At 45.0% G+C, this 25,213-nt stretch overlaps 1 protein-coding gene across 2 annotated transcripts in view; it reads right to left on the bottom strand.

Moving 5' to 3' along the window:
- The window catches only part of muskelin (muskelin 1), a 36,149-nt gene that overhangs the window by 4,627 nt on the left and 6,309 nt on the right, over nt 1-25,213 (bottom strand). For both annotated transcript variants that reach the window (XM_075696405.1, XM_075696404.1), the window contains 13 exons: nt 24,253-24,307; nt 20,397-20,471; nt 18,415-18,477; nt 17,684-17,796; nt 15,319-15,432; nt 10,553-10,710; nt 10,048-10,207; nt 9,325-9,445; nt 8,525-8,672; nt 8,353-8,461; nt 7,853-7,930; nt 4,584-4,748; nt 2,334-2,412 (listed from right to left, as the gene is read on the bottom strand). In XM_075696405.1, coding sequence (XP_075552520.1) covers nt 2,334-2,412; nt 4,584-4,748; nt 7,853-7,930; nt 8,353-8,461; nt 8,525-8,672; nt 9,325-9,445; nt 10,048-10,207; nt 10,553-10,710; nt 15,319-15,432; nt 17,684-17,796; nt 18,415-18,477; nt 20,397-20,471; nt 24,253-24,307 — 1,438 coding nt within the window. The remainder of the gene's footprint in view (nt 1-2,333; nt 2,413-4,583; nt 4,749-7,852; nt 7,931-8,352; nt 8,462-8,524; nt 8,673-9,324; nt 9,446-10,047; nt 10,208-10,552; nt 10,711-15,318; nt 15,433-17,683; nt 17,797-18,414; nt 18,478-20,396; nt 20,472-24,252; nt 24,308-25,213) is intronic.

Genomic DNA, 25,213 nt, shown 5'->3' with positions numbered 1-25,213 from the left:
ACTCAGCAGCCATTGAACATAATGTATTTTGCATCCGCATAAACAGTACCAGCTTATTGTGTATGCATCAATTAAAACGTAGCGTTTCCACTTTTCGTCGCGCAAACACGGCGGTGCGTCGTCTCCATCGGGCGGCCCGATAGAACAACAAGCCTCAGAGATCGGTACAATCGCCTCCAAGCGCCCTGTGCGTTTGCATGTGAAGCCACATCAACATCATTTCGACGCCGTGTGTGCCAGAGAGTGTTGTGGCGTCGTGCAAGCGAGGACTCGCATCATGCCAAAGCTCGGTTAAAAAAGACGCCAGGTGCTCAGCATAGAAGAAAAATTAGACATCGTCCGTGCTACCGAACGTGACACGAAGAAGTAGGCGCTAGCCCGCGACATGGATCTGCTGTTGACTACAGTGTGTGGCATTTGGAATGCGAAGAAGTTGCTCGGCAGCGCTGTTGCGACCGCGAAAAGGTGTCGGCTACGAGGTTCAACTTTTCGCCATCGTTGCCTTTGTTGTTGCCGAAGTGTCGACTAGCGACAGTGATGAGGACGACACGGAAAGTGACAGCACGGGTGATTCAGGCCCTACAGTGGCAGAAGCTGCACTTTACGTCAGCCTCATGAATGTAATCATCACGACGAGAACAGGGGTGCGATAACGTAATTCTATTCAAAAAGAAGAGTATTCCAAACTCCGGCGCCCCGGGACTTCTGCAGCACTACTGCGCGCGTGCACGGAGAATACGTAACGCCAACGAGGAATCTGCCCTGCGAGTGTTTGCCGAGAGGAGGGGGCTGGCTGCGAAGCTGGCATGCGGATTCAGTAAGTTTGAGGCCGCTGTCGTCATGCTAAGCCGTGGCGGCATCAAACGAAAATAACAATTTTGTCGCACGAAGTGAATAAATACTGCATGTTTTTTCCCCTTCCATCGCGCTGTCTCTGGAGTTCTGCTTTCGACAGATAAGTGGGCGATCTCATGCTATTTCGGTTAAACAGTACTACCGTTTAGTACATACTTTTCCCGAGCTTTGGCCAACTACCGTTTAATGAGGTTTCACTGTATATACCTCTATCACTTGATCAGCTTCCCACAATTCACACACATACATCTTTTTCCACTTTGACACTCCTAATGTGAAAACATCAAAGAAAAAGCAGCCAATAACTATGATAGTGCCTATGGACACAAGCATACACTGCCTACGTTTTCTGGTGAACATTTTTCACTGTCTAACCACTGTTACAAAGTTATTGCTCAGCGCATGGTAGACTGAATGTGACACTGACGCACTGAATATGACACAATTTCGGTGGAAGATAGCGCATTTTGCACAGCACTTCCGCATCCGTGTTTACTGTCATTTACTGCATGCTTCTATCATGAATAAGTTTCAACCCCTTGGGTTCACTATCCCTGTAGTGTTCAACAGCAGGTGGCAGGGTTAATAGTGAAAGCACTGGCTTACACCTGAAAATTCATGTGCCTTTTACAGAAAGAACTAGAAGTAGTAGCAATTCATCGTTTATTTAAATAATTAGGTATATAAAGGTAAACGAAGGGAAAGAAAATTGCCACTGACCACAGCCAGCAGTGAAGGAGAGAGTGGAGTGGGGACAGTGAGTGGAGTGGAGTGAGTGAAGAGGACAGAGTAAAGGATAACTATTTACATATGTATAATATAGCAATTAGGTAAAAGAATATACTACATAGTTCGCTTATGAGCAACTTCCTTGGGACAGTTTGTTACTTGGCCTTGCACATTCGCACTGTCAGTACCACATAGAGCAGCCGGGTGGTGATGCCCGCCTGCTCGAGCATGCGACACAGTGGAACTAGTGCAAATATAGTGAACCTGATGACGATTTTAGTGATGAGGAGAAACATATTCCACCATCAGATGACCAGCAAAATCTTCAGATGAGGGCACTGAAGAAAGCGTCAATGAGGACCCTACACAAAGCAGTTCTTGTGGTGATCATCCTCAATGCCATACTGGCTGGAAGCTGTACGCTGTCTAGGAGTCTCAGAAATAAAGAAAATTTTATGAAGTATGTCACTTAGTGCATGCTTGTTCACAAAAGTGCACTTTCTGCACAGCTTCCAACATGAGCAAAGCAGTTCCTGACCGAACCACCCACAAAATGAGTAAATGCTCTTGGCCGTAAAGGGTTAATGTTAGTCATCATTGTGACTATCATGACTATCAGACAAATGGTTGAGGTCTGAGCATCCCACAAAACAAAACACACAAACATGGCCCGATGAATGGCTCTCCAGAGTAGGCATGAATGCCAGTTTACACCACTACATGCCAAATACAGACAGACGTAACTGTACCTCCTAAAGGCGCTGCTGTCGTCATCTCGTCACGGTCAGTGTCAGGGTGCTTGAAGAGACTAGATGCTTGCAACTGAAACTGGAATAAAAAAAAAAAAGAACAAAGAAAAACACCTTGAAAAGCTAAACAGATCTGAGAAGTTAGCTCATTCCACATGAAAAGCCAAGGAGAGAACAACAAAAACTGATCCTGCAGGCATCATCAGATACAAAATTGAATAATTGCTGGCTATGTACCGCAATTCTTGTTGGGCTAGTTGGTGAAACATAGCTTCTAGAAGATGGGCACAAAGTGTAACACATACAGAGAAGGACAGACGAGTGCCCATTCAATGTGTGAATTTGTGCCCATAATCTAGTAGTTATATGGCCTTTGGCCATGGTGTACAATGAAGTAATTATGTGAGCCCCCACAATAACACTGCAGAAGCTGCAGTGTGTACCTTTGTAACCTTGTACAACAGTCCAGAGAGAAGATTTTCTCTCTCTCCCATAACGAAATGTATATACAGACGAACCCAGTTATAATGATTCCAGGTACCATATTTGTTAGTTTATAAGGTGAGGGTGCCAGTTGGTGTACCCAAAAAAAGAAAATATTGCCTTATGGAGCAGCTTCACGGCATCGCAGTGCACGCTGCCGCAAAGCCACACTATAAGGTGAAAGTTGCGCTGTCGCGAAGCCACGCTATACGGCGAAATTCATGCTGCCATGGAGCCACACCTAAAGGCAAAATTTGCATATATGGCACGGTGCGAGCTTTAGGCTCAAGATCCTGGGAAAATAACCTGTCCTTACATTTGAATAAATACGGTATAAGAATCTATCGATTGTGATCATAGATTGCTATATGCATTTACGTTTTTCCAACCCTGCCTATTGAAACTGCTTCTAAATGTAGCGCATGTTTTTTTAAATCACTGTAGTGTTATAATGAATGCTTCGGACCTGGCCAAGCTAAAAAGAGGGCACATGTGAAGTACCCCCCAAAGCATGGAAGTGCAACCAAACTCGGTGCACTGCAGCATGTGACCTGTTTCAGTCCAATCGCGACGATTATAAGGCTTTCGAGATAAGTGAGCGAGCGAGTGAGCACTGTGTGCGGATTTTGGAAGCCGGGAAGAATGTGCTTACAAGCCACGGTTCCAAGGAGGACCCAAAAGAGGGGTACAGCATAAACAGCATGATGCGGTGCGTGCATAGGCATGCGCGCTGACGCGATATCGGATGCCATAATGGCAAGCATTCTCGTTTGTGCGTTGCACCTATTTCAACGATTTGGCACGACCATCTATGTCCTTCCTCCATGGGAACAACGGATTCTCAAGCATTCCTTTTGTCAATATTCAAGCAACCTGAGTTGATGAGAACCCTGCACCACGCTCTGCCACCGCCCAATGTTCCAAAGTATTTGGAGTTACTCCGCTGTTATCAGGAAATTACGGTTCGGCGGCACTTCGTTTACACTTTGCCGGTTGCTGACGGTTCATGGCGACTTTCTACCTTTTGAACACTGCATTTTTTTTTGCCCTAAGTGATTTAGCTAACATAATTTTACGGCTCTTGTGTGGCCGATGCGCAGTCATAGTGCTGAGACCATGATTTTCGGGACCTTCGCAGAATGACGGCATGCCACAGTACTTTCCAAAGTTTATGCTTCTGGCCAGCTAGAGTGCTTCGCTCTCTTGCGCAGAATAGTGACGTTCCATTGGTAATAAAATATATCAAGCTTTCTAATAAAAAATGGCGGCTGTGCTTGCAATTTCAAAACGACAGGAGACCGGAACCAGGCACCATTTTGAAACAGCTAAAATGCCACCGCATTTTGTTGTTTATATGGACATATCTAACAAAAATTTGTAGGAACACACTGGGGGAAAAAATGACACTGAAAACCTGGTTTTTGGATCTAAGTGCTGCCGATTTATAACTGCTGACGCCAGCTTCAATGCAGTTATTTTTTGGGGTTTTTAAGGGTGGGCCCATGTATAAAGATCTACTGATATACCGACCCCTTTTCACAGCACTATCAAGTTCTTTACAGTAAACGGTTCTGACTGTGTTTAACCCCAGTATCGTTAGCCAGCTCTGCTTTCAACGGCCCTTTCAAACGCAAGTGTCATGTATTAGCAAACTCAGGAGCAAGCAACTGACACATGTGACACCTTTTTCAAAGCAAGTGTCAAAACATAGCAACAAAGGAAGTGCATTTCCAAGTCGAGATATCAAGTACCAAGGGAAATGCACACCTGTCTCTCTTCTTCAACATTGGAGTGGTCCACCGTGTCAGCCAGTTCGGTCTGGAGGTACCGCAGGGCCGCCAGGGGGTCCTCGAAGGTGATCTCCCGAAAACAGTGCTGCCGCACCAGCTGTCTACATCTCCTCAGCAGCTGCTCCTTGGATGGCCGACATAGCTGCAGTGGGCCAAGATAGCAGATGCTTGTAGTGCAGTGTACAAAAACAAAAGCCGAGGGTGCGGACACTTGTCAAAATCACCAGAAATCTGCAGACATTATCCAGCCTTCTCACCTTCCATTTTTTGTTGCAGAGCTCTGCAGATTAAGAGGGCCTATCTGTATGAGCTTCCATTTTGCACAGATTCTGACTTTTTAAACATGTCTTTAGTGTGTCTGAGTAACTGTAGCACATATATTCAAATTAGTGGTTTGGCTCTGCATCAGCATTACATGCTAATTATGCCGCCTTTTACTTTGTTTGCTTTCAGTCTCAATGAAACCAAATTCGGCCGATGTGGCTTTTGGCCTCAAATACAGAGAAAATGTGGCATTAAATGAAGTGCAGAAAATGCAGCACATCACATAGTTTTCATGCTCCCTCGACTCTGTCTGCAAACCCGCCATGGTGATTTAGCAGCTGTGGTGTTGCGCTGCTAATCATGAGGTCGCCAGGTCGAATCCTGGCTGCCGTGGCAGCATTTTAGTGGGGGCGAAATGCAAAAACACCCATTTCCGGTGCATTGGGGCACTTTAAAGGGACACTGAAGAGAAAAATTATTTCTTCAGTATTAGCAAATCACCCTTCCACAATGTCAAAAATTTCACTCTTACCGAAAGAAAACACTTGGTAGGCCAGAAAAGGGGCAAAAACGAAAGACTGGTGGCCATGCCGCCTTGAAGTTCCAGCAACAGTCCACCATGACGTCATAGATTCTGACGTCATCTGCTAGAGCCTAGGTGATTATTTAGCAGTAAAGTTCCACTAGATTGCGTTCTAAAGGAGCCAAAGACCTAATATGTCAAGTTTCAGAAATCTTTTAACTGGTCAATGCCGCCTAAATGCGAAAAATTACACTTTGAAATATGTGACATCACACTTATGTACCACCGCTGGTGTTTCAGCGCGAAATTTAAAATGTGAAACTTTGGCCTTCATTTTACCTTCTAATAATCAACCTATCATTACCAAATTAACGACAACAGAGTTTTCAAAGACTACTTTATCAGTCTAAACTAATTTATTGTTTCACGTTAGTGGTCCCTTTAAGGATCCCCTGCTGGTTAAAATTAATCCAGAGCCGCCTACTACAGCATGCCTCATAATCAAATAGTGGTTTTGGCACGTAAAAACCCCTGAATTCAACTCTGTCTGTAAACAGACACGAATCTGGCAAAACCGGTTGCAGGCATCCTCATTTTTAGTTAACTCCACTCATAGAGGTTGCCAGTGTGCATATACAGCATGCCAATAGTTCCGTCAGGTGAAACTGCAGTGAATAATTACTTCTTCAATTCGAAAGTTGAAGTACATGTGCTTTGGTAGAAATAACATTAAGATCTTCGTTACTGAATGAAAAATATTGCAGTTAAAGGGCAACGGCGATAGCAAGGTATTAAATAATTAACAAAGTACTGCAGCATTATTTAAAGGTACGACAGCATCCATTTGCTGGGTACAGTGCACGTCTGCTGCCTGCGCACACATTCGTAAGGGGTCAGAGTGACGCTCCACTCGTCAAATGCAACCACTCATAAACGCCAAGAGAACGAAAACGCATATTAGCTTTGAAAAAGGCGCCACTACAAGATAATGGCCGAGATGGTTGAGGACACTTGGAATTTAGTCCTGTATAAGGCATGCTGTTGGCATCACTTCACAATGAGGATTGACAAATTATCTTCAAAAATGCGCTCTCTTTCTTATGTAGTAGCCCCCTTTCTCTTTTGTTTATGTGTGTACTAGTGCCATACGAGAAGCTCCTGCGCCTGCCATCTTCATAGCACTGCACACTCAAGCATACAAACTTGCTAAGTGATGTGGATGTACTAGGTAAGTACTGCAGACACCGAGGCTTTGCACTTGCACACTGCTCATTTGCTCATTCTACTAGTCACTTGAAGTTGTATTTCAGATGTTTCAATTCTTCAACACTTTAATCACGATTTTCCAGCGATACTGACGAAACAACTTTACTATGTTTGCGAGTAGCACCAAGCATGCATTCTTAAACGGCCCCTCACCAGGTCTGGCCACTTTGAGCTGACAAGCGCAGAGCGTACAATAAGTTCTAGCGATCGTGTTTGCAAAGAAATACATCGCTATGCACCGCGAAAAGGTCGGAAATTTCAATCCGAACGCCGTTTTCCCTCGCGGCGACCGCGCTCCAAGACGGACGGTGACATACTCGTGTCCCTACGCCTACGTACTCGTGTCCACAGTATGACGTCGCTCGAGGTGACACGTGACTTTGAGAATTATTCAAGGCAACATCTGTTATTTGTGTGATCTATTGCTTGAATTGACGAATTGAAGTTTATAGAAATAATAAAACAGACAAACAGAATGGCTGCCTGTTTTTTGTTTTACTTCGCACCGAAGCAAGAGAGGTGGACTTCCGCTTCGTCTGCTTGTTCCCACGGTTGTGCTGCCATGTGCGCAGGTACCGAAACTATGCCGTTTTCTACCGTGTTCCAGCGTGTGATTTTGCTCTGCGATTTGCTTGTTCTGCCTCAGTATTCATGTTGCACTGAATTATACTGCTAGTCATGTGTCCTTGTGTACAGCACCCAAAATCGTGCGCTGCGCGAAACGAGACAATAGCTTGCGCAAACGCCATCAGTGGAAGTGCACGCGCTGAAAAAAAAAAAGAAGAAAGAAAAGCGAGGAGAAAAAAAAAGTGAAGGCGGGGCCTATGACCCATGTGTCACGCGATCCTCAAGGTCCAGTATTGGAGAACGCAGGGAAGGAATTTCACTTGCGGAGGCTAGACGGGGTGAGTGGAGAGTGTCTCGCTTGGCAGTGGAGCCCGCCTGCTGAAATCATGGGTTCGTGGCACGGAAACATTTATATCTCGGCTATTAATGAGTTGATTTGAAAAATTCTTGCGGCAGAACGCTCCCCAGAGGACACGTAACAACATCCAGCATATAAGCAAAATTTGCTATGGGGCCTGGTGAGGGGCCATTTAAAGCCCACGTTGTCCTGGTTCATTGAAGAAAGGTAATGCTTTAGTTAGCCCCAGAAATTAATAGCTGCACTACTTAGAAGCATGAGTACTCACCTGGAGTGACCAGAAGTCGTCTAGTCTGACTTTTGGCGAATTTGGCCGACCTGGATTGCCACCGAAGAGGTAGTGAACCTGCAAATGGAGGTAGAAATAATACCTTGCATCAATAGCTTACAAAATTGAGGCTTAATGGAGCACAAATATAAATTATCAGTCAAAGAAATTATACTGCATAGTTCTTGGGAGCACAGGGATATCGATGCTTGAAAACATAACGTAGTTGTAATTCAATAATAAAGCCAGTTTTCATATGCTGGACCTGCTGCATTGTTATGAAGGGACGACACAGCCCAATTTGGTAAAGTTAACTGCGATGACGTCAGCTATAAAATGAACCAAGGCGGCACAAGTCTGCCAGAGTTTCTTTGGGTTGTTATCGTGTCTGAGATTTGTGGCAATTGCAAGAGCTGAACAAGTGCATATAGGATAATGCTCGAGCTGTTCAAGGTCAGTTAGGGTGTGCTTGGAGAAAGAGCTGATAAAAGGGAACCGACCTTTTTGACATGATCGTAGACAAGTTGATGAGCGAATCGAGGGCAGGGCTCTTGCATACTCTGCTTTGACGTGGCCTGTTGTCCGTAGTCACTGTGGTAGATGCATGACCTGAAAATGCAAGGAGTCACGCGTATCACACCTGGCTTAAACTTTTTTTAGGTGACCACTTACCATTTATTTTGGTTGATGTCATAGATCCAGAAAGAGTTCTTGACATTGTCCTCCCGTTTCTCCTTGTCTTTGTTTGAGCCCGACAGCACGTGGATCTCGTTAAGCTCTGGGTCGATGGTTGCCCGCTGCGTGAACCCCGCTGCTGGCACTGTGCATGGAAAAAAAAAATACATGCCCAATGTTCAGACAAGATGTACATGTGAGTTTTTCACCAAGTTCTCTAATATTCCACCTGCACATTATCAATACATTGACCTATGACTCAACACTGCAATGGCATTCTTACATGATGAACAAGTGCTCTACAATTCATTTTACATTTCACAAGGCAAATTTTGTGCACAAACTGCTGGAGACTTCTTTCGCAGTGCTTTTTTAAGAGGCTTCATGACATAACGTATTGGGTTCTAGCACTGCTGAATCTAATGCGGCATTAGAGTGAAGATCAAAATGTGGAACACCACAAATGAAGGAACATAGGCAAAAAAAAAAAAAAAAAAAAACACACACACACACACACACGCACACACACACAGCACAACTACAGTCAAAATTTGATTATATAACAAACTCACATCAGGAATTAAATTACCGTCTTCATATTCAATCGTCATTATAGACATACATAGACATATACATAGACATAGACATAGACAAGCGTTACGAAATGCACCAACACTGCAAGCTAATGACCAACCAGCAAAGCAGCTGCTGAGTGGCCTGTCAGCCTGCTAGTACCAGTAGCCTGCAGTAACAGAACAGGACATACGAATCCATTAAAATCCGACAGCAGTCTTTACCTTCCACTTTCTGGCCATCACAGAGTATGTTCATCTGGTCTGTATCCACATTGTACGTGAAGAAGTCTGTCAAGTACTCCTTGGAGCGCTGCCCAGCAAAAATGTACAGCAGGCGGGATTTCTGGAAACAGCGCATGCACATAATAAGTGAGAATGGCGACAGGCACAAGAAGTCTGAAACCAAAGCAATGAATAATTTTTAAGCCTATTTATCTAGACAAACGTTTTCAGACTTTCTTTCAAGCTAAACAATGTCTCCTGAACGGTGACTGTGTTGGTGAAATTCACCATTGCACAAGGCAAAAAGGTGAAAACAACACAAACTCTGCTTCTGATAGTTCTTACATTATATATTCACAGTTAATCCGGAGTGAAAGAACTGGTAAGTACTAGCCTCAAATGCATTTCTACTATTTCTTCAGCAATCATGAAACTTAGTCCAATCCAGCTCATTCCTATTGTACTGTGTGTACTGCTGCTACTTACTAATTAGTTTATATCTATTTCTTGTCATACAGAAAATTTTGTGCTCCACTAAGCAATGTTTCTATACTTCCAGCAAGATGGCATACACTGACTGACTCTGTTTGGCATAGCTGGTGATGTGTTACTGGGCCTTACAAGCATCACTTCATCATACAAAGGACACTGGCTTGCTATTCATAAAACAAATAACACGTGTATAAATCCTCTGCAACATTCTTAAGGTTCTGGACAACATACCTCATGGAACAACATTGAGTGCCCTATTCTTGCCCGAACATCTTGAAGTCCATTAGTAGATGAATCGTCGCGAAGCTTGTGCCATGTGTTTGTTGGCACATGATATGTGAACAGTCCACTGAACGCAGTCTCAAGTGCTCGATCTTCCACAGGAAGAGAACTGGATGGGAACACAAAAAGAGAAATTGTTGGACACCACACTTGACGCACAATCCATACACCAAAATACGAGTCAGCATAATGTGCAGTGACTTTCACCCAACTGGAATTATGAGGGCTTCATTAACAATGTGGTTTCGCCCAGCGAATACAGTAGAACCTTGCTTATTACATTATGCAACATCATATAACATCAACAAATTTCATGTTAACACTAGCATCTACATCAAAGAAGCTCTGCAAGTGGTGGGTGCTATAACAAAGCATTGTGCCACTGGTGGTATCAATGGCGCCGGTTGGCACAATTGCACGGGATCTGCATAACCCTTTTTTTTTTTTACTTCACCTAGTGAGGATCTTGCCCCCAAAGACGTATATGGTGTTTCTCTCCACATCCATGCACATCTGGTGATCAAAGATGAGCTTTGGGCCACCCATTGCCGCAGTGTCATCCGTGATGAGCGTCCACTTGTTCCTCTCGATGTCGTAGACATAGAAGTCGCTCTGAAATGAAAGCATCTTCAGCATTAATGCACACACGACAGTAAATGTCCAAGAATTGTAAGAAATGCTCTGCTGCCAAGCTTTCACATCGTGGTTTAGTTGGTGTTTAGTTAGTTGAGGCACACTGAGGCTATGGAATGTTCAACATGAACAGTACCATGGACAAATTAGAAGTAAATAAACACAGCTGGTTATCAGATGCCAAATACTGCTACAGATGTTTATTACCGCCATCGTCACTGTAGCACCACACTTTGCTTTCAAGTGTACGTGAACATAAAGGGTGTGGGGATGCGCCACTCTCATGCGTCCCCTGGTATGTTTTCTCGTATAGCTCCCGTCTCCTGTAATCCGGCTTCGCCGCATGGCTTCACTGCGGCAGTTGGTATGCTTGCAGGGTAGTACGAGAGATGGCGCAAGTGTTGCTCTGCTAACGCCACCTAACTGTTGGGTTACTTAGGCCCAAAAAGGAGAAGGCTCTTCCTCTTTCGCTCGGGGTCGGCAAATGGCGCGGACGTTCTGCATGTGCGCCAATCCATGCTTCTGCGAGACCGTCTCGTGAGGCCTAGCCCGGAATGGACGAACACGATCGTTCGAATGTGCCACCATTCACGTGATCATAGGAATGTGCCACCATTCACGTGATCATACGCATGAACGACCAGGCATTGGTGTCCAGCATGGGCCGAACATATTTTCTCGTTATCCTATCGCGGTGAGTCGGACTTCCGCAATTTGTTGCGCGCCCATAGACATATTTTGTGGATAGCAACACGGATAGCAGGCATTAGTCTATGAAAGGTGCAATAAATGCCCTTGTGATTGTTTGCACTACTGTATTGTCATTCCTTTGTCCCAAGATCACGGGTGAGAACCCCACATCTGGCGCCCAACGTGGGGCTCTTGGGGCATCGGACGATAGATTTAACAGTTTTGCTTCTTTCGAGACCTTTGTTTGAAGCGAAGCGTAGGGCTAGTGTGGATTTTGATTGCTAGCGTCAGCGGCAAGCTTTATTGAGCGAGGCAACAGTGTCTGTACTGTGTTTGAACTTTTCAACATGCTAAGCCTTTTCGCTAATGATTTTTTTAAATGACATTTGTTGGTACGAGAGCCACGTGGTCTACACCCTGGGAGAGCAAGGCTTAGCACCCACGGGGCACAGGCACGCCTGAAGCAAGTGAGTATCGAAGCCTCATGGCCGGTCCAAATTTCTTATGTAAATAGCTTCTTCTATCTCTTTGGCTCTGATAAAGTCGCGGCTCTGGGAGTCGGGTGGCCGCAGGCCACGGTTGCCGGTACGGGCTGACTGGTATTGTGGCCTGGCACCGGGTGCTTCGACACCGTCTGGGACGGTGGGCGCCGTCAACTCGGATGCTGTGTGCATCGAGCAGGGTAGGACCACCTAACAGAGTTGACGTCTCCTCGCGGCTGCCTGTTTTACGCCCATTTTGGGTGTTGTTTTTTGGATGCCAGTTGTTGTCGGGGTAGCGACGCTTTAAGCCTAAGGCTTTGCGAAGCTGCCTGTTGCACGTGGGGGGACATAACTTGGTGGACCGTGGTGTTGAGGTGTTGCACTTTGCTTCCCTCATTCTAGTTAGCCTCGCACGAATTGAAATTACTCGTGCGACTCAAGGAAGTGAGCTTCGTTCACGTGAACTTAGCATCTGAGTAGCCGCCCAATCTTTTGCTAGCCGAGTTGAACACTGTACCACGTGGGCGATGCGCATGCAGAATTTCTTTCCCTTGCACTACTTTAGCATTTGCCGAGTGTGTTGACTGTATGCAGCATGAGTGGGGTCACCCCGGTTTGCTGTCACCTGCACATTGTCTGCGCTGTTGCCCCGGACTACGATCAAGCCACGCCGGGCAATGGTGATGCTGTGGCCACCTCGGCGCAGCGACTTCGGCGGCCATCAGTATCCGGCTCGCAACCCTTGGCGGCAGAGAAAAGAGCCGGCGGTCACCAACAGCTACTGTGGCTCTCGCCAGCAGGGTGCGTGGGTGCGAGCGATGCTTGCTCGTACCGACTACTGCGTCGCCATTTCCAGAGTCCTGGCCTGGAATCGTGCCGTCAAGTCTACAGAGCTGCTGCTTTGACCAGCGAATGCTAGCGGTGTATCCAAGGACAATGTCGGCTCGCATGTTATGGACAGCGTGTGGACATTTCCCCGGCGCGGCCACTGTTGCATGTACTACCTTGTTCGCAAAGCATGCGTTGATGTTAGACTGTGTGACATGTTTTGCCTGAATATGTAGTGATTTAAGGTTGGGGGGATGTGGGGATGCACGACTCTCACACGTCCCCTGATATGTTTTCTCGCATGGCTCCCATCTCCTGTAATCCGGCTTTGCCGCGTGGCTTTACTGCAGCAGTCGGTATGCTTGCAAGGTAGTATGAGAGATGGCACGAGTGTTGCTCTGCTAACGCCACCTAACGGCAAGGCTACTGAGGCGCAAAAAGGAGAAATTTCTTCCTCTTTGGCTCGGGGTCGGCAAGCGGCGTGGACGTTCTGTGCGTGCGCTGATCTATGCTTCTGCAAGACAGTCGCCTACCCCAGAATGGACGAACACCATCGTTCGAACGCACCGCAGTTCGCGTGACAGTATGCGCGAATGACCAGGCGTTGGTTTCCAGCATGGGGCGAACATATTCACTCATTATTCGGTTGCGGTGAGTCGGACTTCCGCGATTTGTTGCACGCCCATCGGCATATTTTGTGGGTAGCAGGCATTAGTCTATGAAAGGTGAAATAAATGTCCTTGTGATTGTTTGCACTACTGTGTTGTCGTTCCTTTGTCCCAAGAGCACGGATGAGAACCCCACAAGGGTTCTTGGACATCAGCTCATATTACCAGAATTTCTGCTTAAAGAAAGTACACTAAACCCACAGGAAACTGTGTGTCCTCTAATTTATTAATATAAGCAGGGGTGTGCAAATACCGAACAGTAGATTTTTAATCAAATATTGCATTGAATGAAGAAATAAATGCTAAATATTAAATTGAATATTGAATATGAGAAAATTTAACACAAGCTTTTATGCCACCAAATTTTGTGCAAGAAACAGTGCTGCATAGTATGCTCAGGAATCCCAGGCGCTGTCCACAACACAGGCACAGTCCTCGTCTTTTGAGCTGTGAAAACATGTTGATATTGAATCAACAACTCGCCCAAGCTTCCACCTAATCAACTCTTATCAAAGGGTATACCAAATTAGTATGCCAGCACTAATAACAACTCAGTTTGCATACAAAGGTCTGGAAGGTATTTTTTATTGATGGAATGTCTATCAAATAGAATCGAGTGCTGTTTTTCCCTCTGAAGCTGAAGAAATGGTGAAATTGTCCTACATACCAATGGGGTTTTCAGTTTAATAATGGGCCACGCTCTGCTTAATGCCAATCTTCTATTGCTTATAAAGTATTGCTTTCCAGTTTTCTTTGCCTGTGTCGCGTTAATCATTTCAACTGGTATCGTCGACCTGGACGAAACTTGTACTGATAGAGATTGTGCGCCGTGGGAACGCGGCACACGTCAGGGCATCGACCACGGCCAGGTCATTCACCGAAGGTACCAATGTTCGAGAAATCGAATATTAGATACAGACTCATGAATCGGATATTCGCACACCCCTACTCGTAAGAGCATTTACCTCAACCGAACTGGTTTTTAAAAAAATCCAGGAGTGCTTCAAAATGATGCGTTACCATTCATAGCTCGGGGTTTGGATAAGACGAAAACCAGAAAGAACTACAGCATTATGTAGCGTTCATGGTACCAACAAACACGGCAGCATAAAAGTATTGCTACTTACAATGTGAAGGTTTCAATGTTTACCTCAACCGTGAAATATGCTCGCATGTTCCATGCTCTTTATGTTTGCAATAACAAGTCAAGGGACACATTTCATGAGGGCGCTGTTGTCCGAGATCCCCTTAATGAAATTGCACCTTTAAATATCACCGGCTCTTAAGCCTGAATTTTAGAGGTACTAGTCGTGTGCAAGCATCCCACCCAGACCCGTAGAGCTGCCATTTAGCTCAAATGCTGCTTTATTCAAAACAAACTTTTCATTCTCTTGGAATTGAAAACAATCAGACCGTGCTTTATTCATTCAGCCCTACCCTGCACTAAACATAAAGTTCTCCCCTAGTTTTCCTCTTTGCAACTTGAACTGCATTTTTCTGTTTTCTGCACTGTCCACACAATGTCATCAATTAATATTGATGTGGTGATTTTATTTATTCATTAATTCTTCATTAGACATATTACAAGATGTAATTGTGTCATAACATCAGGTTCCCCTGCCACTGGCTAGTTCGAATCCCTTCAATAAATGGCAATGTCAGTGAGAAATATAACTAAGAAAAACAAAAGCACACTGCAAACAAATACCCTCAATTAACAAGCTCAACGGCACAGATGTGGACTAACACTAATAAATAATCAAAATAGCACTCACTATACTATGCAAAATACTAGGTATATGCCGACAAAACATTTAAGGACAATCATGCAGAGACAAAATGTTTCAAAGCAAAACAACTAAGTGGACATAGGTGGACAGAAAAGGTGATGTTTCAACTTCTCAAAATATTTCACTCACCTTGAGGCATTCTGTACTTCTCGCAGAGGAGTCAAGGTAGCGGCCCAGCGTGAAGACCTTCTTGCGCTCTGGATCCAGGCACATTTTGTGGCAGGAACGTGCGCTGGGGCCACCCTGCACCACCACCACCGTAAGGCACAGAGAGAGAGAGAGAGAGAGAGAGAGAGAGAGAGAGAGAGAGAGAGAGAGAGAGAGAGAGAGAGAGAGAGGACTGGAGCTTATGAACAAGCAGAATTTGGCTGGTGTGGGCTGCATAGTTGCAGCAATGTGCTGGTTGTTTAAAACATACAAAGTGGCCCACTCTGATACACGCAAGTCTGCAGCTCTCACTTTGCTGGCACTTAGTTTGCAAGTGTATGTTCTGTACTTCAGAATATCCAATTATGCTTCAGAATATTACTACTTTGAAACAGTGAAATCTCAGAACGCCGATACACTGCACAGTGATCTAGAAAGGTGCTAGCACTAGCAACCACAAATTGTCTTCTGCAGAGTTGGGTGATTGAGCACTTGAGAAAGAGAGAGAGAGAAAGACGTTCATTAATTGAAAAAGAATTGTACATATATTAAAAGGCAACTCAAGTGGTTTTTCCGGTGAGATGCCTAGATTAGGTGAATTGTTTTGCTCCTTAATACCATATTTACTCTAATCTAACACATACTTTTTACACAATAACACGGGCCCAAAAACTGCGTGTGCGTTAGAATCAAGTATGACCCTAAATCTGTGTTACCACATCGCCATCGGAATTTCAAGATGGCCGCCTTGTACACACTTCGACCCTAGCTGCCGTAGCTTCCTTCACGTGCTGTAGTATGTGTGCTTAGGCTAGTCCACCATCCAACGTCCGCCTTCCCTTTTTCTGCATTTGCTCTATCACCATGGAAGTGCCAACTGCGAAGACACGACAAGTGTTCCTCACGTTGCCGCAATTAAAAGGAATGTGATCAGCTGTGAGGAGACGGGCGAAAATCGGGCCGCATCTAGGCATCACACAGTTTACGCATCTAGGCACACCGCACTGTGTTCTTGTTGCTTAGCTTACATTGAAGTGAGAGGCCACACAAAGGTCAAATCGCTCGCTCCCGCTATACTGCACTTTCTCACTCCCAGCGTTCCGATAAAAAAATTGCCGTGGTCATTGAGTGAGATGTGTTGTGCTCGCATGACACCATGCTTGTTAATTTATAAGTGAATGTTTAAAAGTTTACACAACCGATAAAGCTACTATTCTTACTTTTCGTATAGCTGTCTGCTAATTTACTATCGCAATCGATGCTTCGCCTTCCGGGCGAAACTGCGACTTTTTTTATTTATCGCAACTTTAGTGCATTGGGAGTAAATCCTTGTTCTTTCAAATGAGAGAAAGTTGTATTTCTGTATGAAATAATGAGGTGAACGGTACTGTAAAGGACTTTTCTTTTTTCAGGTCACGGCAAATAGGTACATGTTACAATTGAGGGCATTTTTTTTTCTTTTCTTTTGGTCATGGAAAACAGGTGCGCGTTACAATCGAGGGCGCATTACAATCAAGTAATTACGGTAAGTAGAACAGCAAGCTGTCATATATAGCTTTGCAGTATTCAGGGGTCCTTCTTGGAAGCATCCAATCGTTCAGTGTAACTACTGAGCTCTGTAGCCCAGCAAGGCAGATTCTTTGCAGTGAGGATAGGTCGAACACTTGACAAAAAAAAAAAAAAAAATTAACATGTGTCTTGCACTCCTGCGTTAAATGTTTTTAACAGTGGACCAACTGTACACCAGGGTGCAATAGTAATAGAACCCAACCTTTGGATTGTGATTCTGCATTAGATCTTGGTGCAGGTTCCATTCTTTGCTTCTCATGCAGTAGTCCTGTGCCATGAATATGTCAGAAATTACAGCAATAGTTTTCTGGTCAAGGCAAAAATGTACTCTTAAACTGGCACTGGAGGTCCTTTACTTCTGCACAACAGGTTACAAGCGTGCTGATAGTACTACGCGACAAATCTGTCACAACTACAGTGAAACATGCTGCCTGATGTGTGTGTGTTTCGCAGTAGTGGTGACAGATGGCGTCACTATACCACTGCAGTGAAATGGCCATTTTTTGAGAGAAGACCCACATTTCCGATTTATTGAGAATTAAACAGTCAAGTAACACGTGTTATTGAACTCAACACACCAGGAAAAGCAAGCTCGGTGCAAAACCTTAGAATGAAAAAGCCAGCGGTGTAGCTGGAAGAGTGATGTACACCTGGTGCTCCTGCTTACATAACTGAGCCTTGTGGGTGGGTTCTTACAAGGCACACACCCCTATTGCTGCTTCCACAGCAGACTTCCAGAATGCAGTACTTCTTCAAATGGCATTTGGCCAGCACTCACCTCAGCTTCGGTGTCCCTAGACAAGCACGTCCACACGCCCGTCGATGTTTGGTACGACCACAGGTCTGCAAGGTCCTGCACGCCATCCCACCCGCCAAACAGGTACAGTGTTTCTGCAGAGGGAGCAAGAACAAGCAACAGCTGTGTGCCAATCACATCTTGGTTTTTGCCTTGGGCCAATCACACCTGCTACCACATGCTTCATGCATGTAAAAGGATGACACTTAGCAAGAGTGAGGACTGAAAAATACTTGTTATGGTGCAACAGGATGCCAAACAAATTGGCACCAAATTCGCAAACAAGCTTAAACTTGTTACGGCTGGAACTGCTCAGTGCCAGCTTTCTCTGCAAGGAGGGCATGCATGGCACACCCCACGCGTTGTCTGCTACAGTGTGTCATGGCAAGGCACAAAAGATAATCCTTGCTGCCTAATTAGGAAATACATAATAAAGAACAGCATTATTTATTTGGACGCTATATTCAGAAAGAAAATGTGGCCTCAGCTGTAATATTGTTGGATTTGTCAGTGAACTGTCGACAATGCTCACTTTCAAAAATAGAAAAATAGAGGGGGGGGGGACTAATGGTTTTGACAGTGGAAGTAAGATACACCAATTAAGTACTAAATAAAAATACTCAACATACAGGAAGGGCTCAGTTTAACAAGATGCACATATGTGGACGACAGGAAAATATGAAGACGAAAAGTCACGTTAATAATTATGTTACCTGTCTGCACGTCGATGCACATCTGATGGCCGCCACGCATTCCAGGACGATTCTTGCCTTCCGCTGAAGCCAGAAATGCAACAGCATATATTGTGAGAATTGAGACATCATAAACGAGGGGAACAAAATGCCTGCATGCAAATTAAATTCCACTACCCTCACAAAATAGGTTCAATAGACTGGCATTTCATTTTTTTTTTTCGATAGCTGAATCTACAATGGCAGCACCTTACCACTGCCAAGCTTGATACTGTGGCCACTTCTGTGGCCCAAAACTGGATTTGTGCTAAGCAATTTTCTGGCAAACCATTTTCTGAGAAACATCTTGAACATTGCAAGCTACCAAGGACTTAAAAAAACATAGATGTCTCTTTAGTCTAACTGTGAAAACACTTGCAAATTTCTGAAGACGCAAGTTCAGACAATGCGTCTACAAAACATGAAATAAGACCAAATTCCTTGTGCATTGCCTTCCAGATGGCATGAACATGCCTGCGAGGCAACATGCACTTTGCAACAACATGCCTCTATTTGCCTTTTTTTAACTACCGTATTTTCTGGTGCCCAAGTTGCACTTTTGTAAAAGATGCACCCCTACTTTACGCAACTTTCTAAGAAAAAACTGGTATATAAGACACAGCTATGCATAAGACGCACCTATATTAACTCATCCGGCACAATGAAACGTGATTACGCACGCTTGTACACTTTAGAGCATCAAATTTTCGTAAACTAAGCTTCTACGAGCTGCAAATTCTAGAAGAATGAAGCTTGAACCAATGCTCCTCTTAGGGGCAGGAAACTGATGTTGAATTCCAATGGCGGAGTCGGAGCAGCCGCCGGACTCCGCGAGCGAGCGCTTGACTCTGGTGCAGAGCAACGCCTCCAGATCCGCGAGTGGAACACAACCTGTGCCGCCGGATCAAGGCGGAAGCGGAAGTTCTATCACAGAGTTACCCAGAATACCTTGCGTGTTGTCATTTCCTTCCACTGTTTGCTCCCAGCACCGCCGCACCGGTCACTTGTCTCTTCAGCGCCGTTCACCTGTTGTTTTTTTAAAAGTGCGGAATGGATATCTCGCCAAGTGTGCAGCAGCTCCTGCTTCCTCACGAGTTGTGACCAGTGGCGCCTCCCAGCAGACAAACGTGGTAAAGGAAATACATCACACAGAGTTCCGGTCCACTCCGCCGATTTTGGCGGAGCATCTTTTTCTGCTCCACGGAGTGACTCCCGCTCTGAATCCCCTCCGACTCTGCCATTGGAACACCTTACTCCTGCCCTCACTCTGCCATTGGAACAAACTTGCTGCGAAACGAGCAGAAAAACTTGCTCCGACTCTGCCATTGGAATTCAACATGATATTTATTGCAGTTTACTTGAAGTCACTGAAGGTCTCATCCTCCGACACACTGTCAAAAAGTTCAGCTACTTTAGTTGGCAGCATTGCTGTGTTACCGTCGTTAGCCCCTGAATAACTCGTATGCAACACTGTAAGCATCTTGAAGCATGTTGCTGGTGTTGTCTCTATGGAGGGGCGTGCCCAGGGCGAACACACGAACAACAATTGCATTGCACCTACACATTACAGCTATACCTACACACTACACACACTAAAGCAAAATACCGACTGGAAGTTGAAAGAACTGCGACTACTGCCGAGGCTTCTCGAATGGGCAAATAAGTGTGGGTGAACAAGGGATGCCTCACGCTGAAATCAACGTTCTAATAAAAGGACTCATCTTTGACAAAGACAAGTCAAGTTCCCTTGCCAAAACGGCTTAAGCCTAGGGCTTCCCTTTTTCAGCCACTGTTCATCAGTGTATGCAAACCAACAGATGCAGAAAACAAAGCAACCACTACAGAAATGCTAAGACTATAAACTTTCTTTCTTGCAGTGTTATGCTCTCTTGCAGTACGCTCCCAGGTGGAGTCCACCCCTCAAATGCTCTGCACCTAAAAAGAAGTCATGTATGTAGACATACGTTTGTCGGTACAAAGGATTGGTGTCCACTTGGGCCTGTACTCCTCGTTCTTCAGGTATTCATTAAAGACGCCCTCTGAAACAAGAAAGAGGCTGTTGAGCATTTCATGCACAAGGCATGCTGCAAGCTGTCAAAAGTTCATTTGCAAAAACTGCGCATGACTTGTTAGATACAAACCCAATGAAATTGTTGGCAACTGGGCTAGCTGGTATGGTGGGAAACCACCACAGCACACCAAAAAGCACTTCAGTTTTGAGCAAACAATCTATGGACAGTTCAAGGAAAGGTAAAAGAAGTTTATTAATGTATCATACATTGAGGCCATGACAGCAGCATCATATACAGTTAAGCCTCAATATAATGAAATTCTCTATATAACAAAGCATTTAACTTTTCATAACCTCTTGTTTATAGAGCACAATGTATTTTGAACCGCAATATAACGAAGTGTGTTTGTATGTGATTTCAATATAACGAAATTTCACTGCCACCACAAAGGAATGCCGAGACAATAAATGGAAACTTTTAGGGACAGATGGTCAAATGATTGAATTACAAGCAGCTGCTTGCAAACGCACCTTTCAAATTGTGCGGGACATGAGCCACCCCCGAAGTGGAGCTGCATAGCATTCCGGATAAAGTTAAAGTGCTATAAGATTCTACCGCACCCTGCACACTATGCTTTAGGTGCGAGTGAAAGTGTGTGAGAATGAGATTAGAAAGATGGCGGCTTCACGAATTCCACCTTCTCACAGGAGCAAAGGGAAAGAAAGGGATCGGAGGTCGCTCCTGCCAGTAACATGATCAAGTGCACGCTAGGGGGCAGAGGGGGGGAGGGGAGGGGGCATGGCTGAGTGCGGGAAAGTTAGCGCGCCGAGTCTCGATTTCTGGCATGCTGCATCTGTCTCAGCTGTGGCTGCCCATGGCTGTAAGCGCAGCTGAGCGCATACCTAGCCACACACCCTGAGGTAATCTGCCGCATGTGCAAAGAGTGGGCGTGCCAAGACAGCGCAGCACCATGTAACATGTCTTACCGCACGTTTAGTATTGGAGTTTGTGTAATCCATGCTCCGTTCCATACATAGCAGTCAATGCCGAGGAAACTACGCAAGAAGTTCGGTCAAGAAACATTATCATTCTGTGCGTTCCATCTATGCTTCGTTGCACACCAACAGCGTTCGTTTGTGTGAGCATGCACGTGAGGCTCCTGGCAACGGGTTGCAAATAAAATACCCAAAGAGAACAACACAAATAAAAGCGATCTAAAACAACGCATTAGCAGCTGTATACCACAGCGTGTTTGTTTCTAAGGATTAAAACTTGTTTCATTCAATACTGAGCCTTTATAAAATACAGTTGCGCACAATTGCTGTAAAAAAAAAAAAAAAACGAACTATATCCAAGTGCAAACGAAGCCCACTGCAAGAAGTCTCTCTAGCCTCCACAGTGTTGGCTGTTATGTATGGAACGAACTATAGAGTTTCAGTGACCCGTTGGAGCGAGAGGCAGATGAAGCATTCGATTGCTCCCCTCCGCTGGCGCTTTTCCTGATAGCATCACTGTGTGGACGACGCTATCAGCCGCGGGGGCGGAGTGCACGCAAAAGGGTGGCTGGCTTCGCTTAATTCATACCGTCGAGAAAACACTGTCGACGTTCGTGGCATGAAACCATATCATTTGTCGGCGACTCTCAAATTTATCAACATGATTTTTTTTATTTACTCATACTGTTGGCCTGTTGGCTGTTACAGGGTGGGACAAAAGCAGCAATTAAACAATTGGTACAATACATAGTATTCCAATAATACATATAGCACAAAAATAGAAACAAGTCAATAGCAGTATTTCGGCACTTAGTACAGTACATGAATAAGGCGGTACATGAATAGTGTTTGAATAGGCGAACATAAGCGAACAAAAAAGATACATAAGTGAAATATTCTGCAGATACTTCGATCAATAAGACTATAAATGCAGTGTTAACAAACGAGACAGTTGAGGGACTGACACTATGTTTGGAAGCATAAATGAACGAAGCATTCATGCCAGAAAGAAAGGGCAGGAAACTTCTCTTATGTCATTGTGGGAAGCTCTGATTGCTAACAGGAAGCTGCAGAAATAAAGCCTGTGACTTGACTTGGCCTGGCAGAAAGCAGCTAATGAGATTTCCACCTAAACACGGAGGTAAATCAAACACTGATTCAGCAGTCTACGCTTGTTACAACGGACACACAAACAACAGACTTTCGGTTATAACGGACCATATTGCTGCATTTGCTTAACAATATTTCATCCTTAGTTTGCTCTACTTATTTTATTAATGCAATGAAGTTCGCTTCTAATGGACTGTGCTACAGCGAACCACCAGCTACAGTGGACAAAATTAGTGGCAATTTTTGTGAAAATTGGGCATATAAAACGCACTTTTGCCGTGTCAACATCGGCTGGCAACTGACTTACAAAGGTCAGCCCACGACTGCGGCTCAATATTGTGTGTGCGAGGGAGGGAAGAAAGTGCAGTAGAAGCGCGCCGTCTTTCACACGTGAGACACATGGGGGGGAAGAGGAGGGGTTCAACTTCGGTGGCTGCTGATAACGGTGCGGCCGTGTGGGCGCGCAGCGCCGTATCTTGAAAACGATCTGGACAAAGTATGCACCTGCGGCGTATCTTGAAAACGATCTGCAATGTGGACAAAGTGCGCACTCGCGCAGGCGCCGTATTTTGAAAATGATCTGTGATGTGGACAAAGTGCGCGCTTACGCGGGCCTCATCTTCAAAGCGATCTGTGATGGGGACAAAGTCCGCCCAGTGCAGTAGCTTCGTATGGGCTGTGCTTTCGACATTAGAGTGTTTTAGTTGAGCGTGTTTACGCTCCGCTAAGCAGCTAAGCGGAGCGGAAGCGCGAATGCGCATGCGCCGTCCGCTTAGCCGTAAGCGGGCTAGCGGAGCGAAGAACACGGTCCGCTAAGAAGCTGCCTGAGCGGAGCGTGCCGCGCAGCACTTTGGCTAGCGTTGGCGTCAGAACGGATTGGATTGGATGCAGAAGGTAAGCGCGCTGGCTAACACGTGGCGTTCCCCAAGACGGCGCTTTCTTTTCCATTGGATAAAATGGACCGGTAACGCATCACAAGCGCACGTCTAGGTACTTCATGGAGAAATAAGTTATATATATACATATATACGTTTTACTGTATAAGAGTGATCATAAAGTGTTTTTATTTTCTTTCATTACCCTGAATTTAGCCAGGGGGCACTGCAACTACGAAAGGTCCGCTACGCTAAACGTATAACTAAAACGTGAAAATCGCCCGCCGCTCCGCTGTGGTTTAGCGGGGCAGCTCGGAGCGGAGCGTACCGTAAAGACGCTCAACTAAAACACTCTATTAAGTCCGCGTTGGAAGCGAGAGACAGCACGAAGGTCAATTCGCTCGCTGTTGCTGCCATGCTTCTTCACTCCAACGTATTGACAGCGATTTTCCGTGGTCATCGAGTGAGATGTGTTCATGTTTACCTGTGCGTGTGTGACACGGCGCTTATTAGTTTACTTAGTAAGCCAATGTTTACAACTTCATACGGCCAATAAAACTACTATCCTTACTTCGCATAGCTGTCTGCTAATTTGCTATCACAATCGATGCTTCGCCTTTTGGGCGAAACCACAACTTTTTTGTTTGTTTTTTACTTTGGTCGTTCGTCACTCACTCTTTGCAATAACGTTGTTACACATTGCAAGCTAAGCTTCGGAAGTGAGGAATTTCGGATATTACATACTTCGGATAAAATGAACATTTTAGTCAGATTATCAGGGTCCGTTGTAACGAGAGTTGACTGTAGTGTGTAATGTGCTTTGCTTACCATTTGCTGCTTTTTCCAGGAGCTCTTCGCAGGCAGCAAAGTCACCTTTTTGCACCTGTAACCATTAGAAATGGGGAGGTCAAACAGTCCCCAGCCACTCTTGCTAACTAACAACACTAATTGCGTGACTAACTAATGAGCTTAAACCTCTCCCTTGCCACTTTGTTCCCTACTTATGCTAGTGGTACAGCCAAAACCGGATATATCGAATTTGAAGGACACTGCAAAAATAGTTTGATATATTGAGAATTCGAAATTTAAATATGCCTATCTGAAGCTTATCTGAACACTCCGCATGTCTTAGACAACCTCGCGAGAAAGTGAAAAGCGGGAATTCCCCGATTCCGTGCCGAGAGCCATTCAGAGAAAAGATTGAGACCCATCCATTTCTTGTGCAATGTGCGTATCGAACTAAGGTGCCTTTTGCATTCTTGAATCAGCGTGGCAATCCTCTTTCCCATAACGAACGGCCGCAGGTAGTATACTTCACCGCACGGCAGTTAGTTCTTTCCACTACTATTACGCTTCACCGCATTACATTGCTGTGATGCGGTTAAGATTACTAAACGAAATCAGGAACTATAAAGCGCCAATAAGACCCTTGATGCAAGAGCTCTCTACATTTCGAGGGACAGACCTCGCTCATTTTCCTTCCATGGCACGTAATGCCTTTTACATTCAATGCCTTGATGGCATCAGCCAAAATTAAAGTTTTGTCAGCATGAATATTTTCGATGACGCGAGAGGTGATCGAATTTTCATTAGGAGAAGCACACTTGCAGGGGCACAGTTTTCGATATAGTAAATATGGTGGTGAATGGGTGTTCAAAAATTTGGAGGACGCTCAAGCTGCACCTTTAAGACTGGAACCCGACAGCATTCAAAGATCCCCGACTGCTCCTCATGCTTCCCGGCAACTACAGCGTATGTAACCGTAATGTTTACCAGGAAATGCTTGCGG

Source organism: Dermacentor variabilis, chromosome 6 (genome assembly GCF_050947875.1).
Source record: "Dermacentor variabilis isolate Ectoservices chromosome 6, ASM5094787v1, whole genome shotgun sequence".
NCBI classification, from domain to species: domain Eukaryota; kingdom Metazoa; phylum Arthropoda; class Arachnida; order Ixodida; family Ixodidae; genus Dermacentor; species Dermacentor variabilis.
This window is presented reverse-complemented; position numbering and strand designations above follow the sequence as displayed.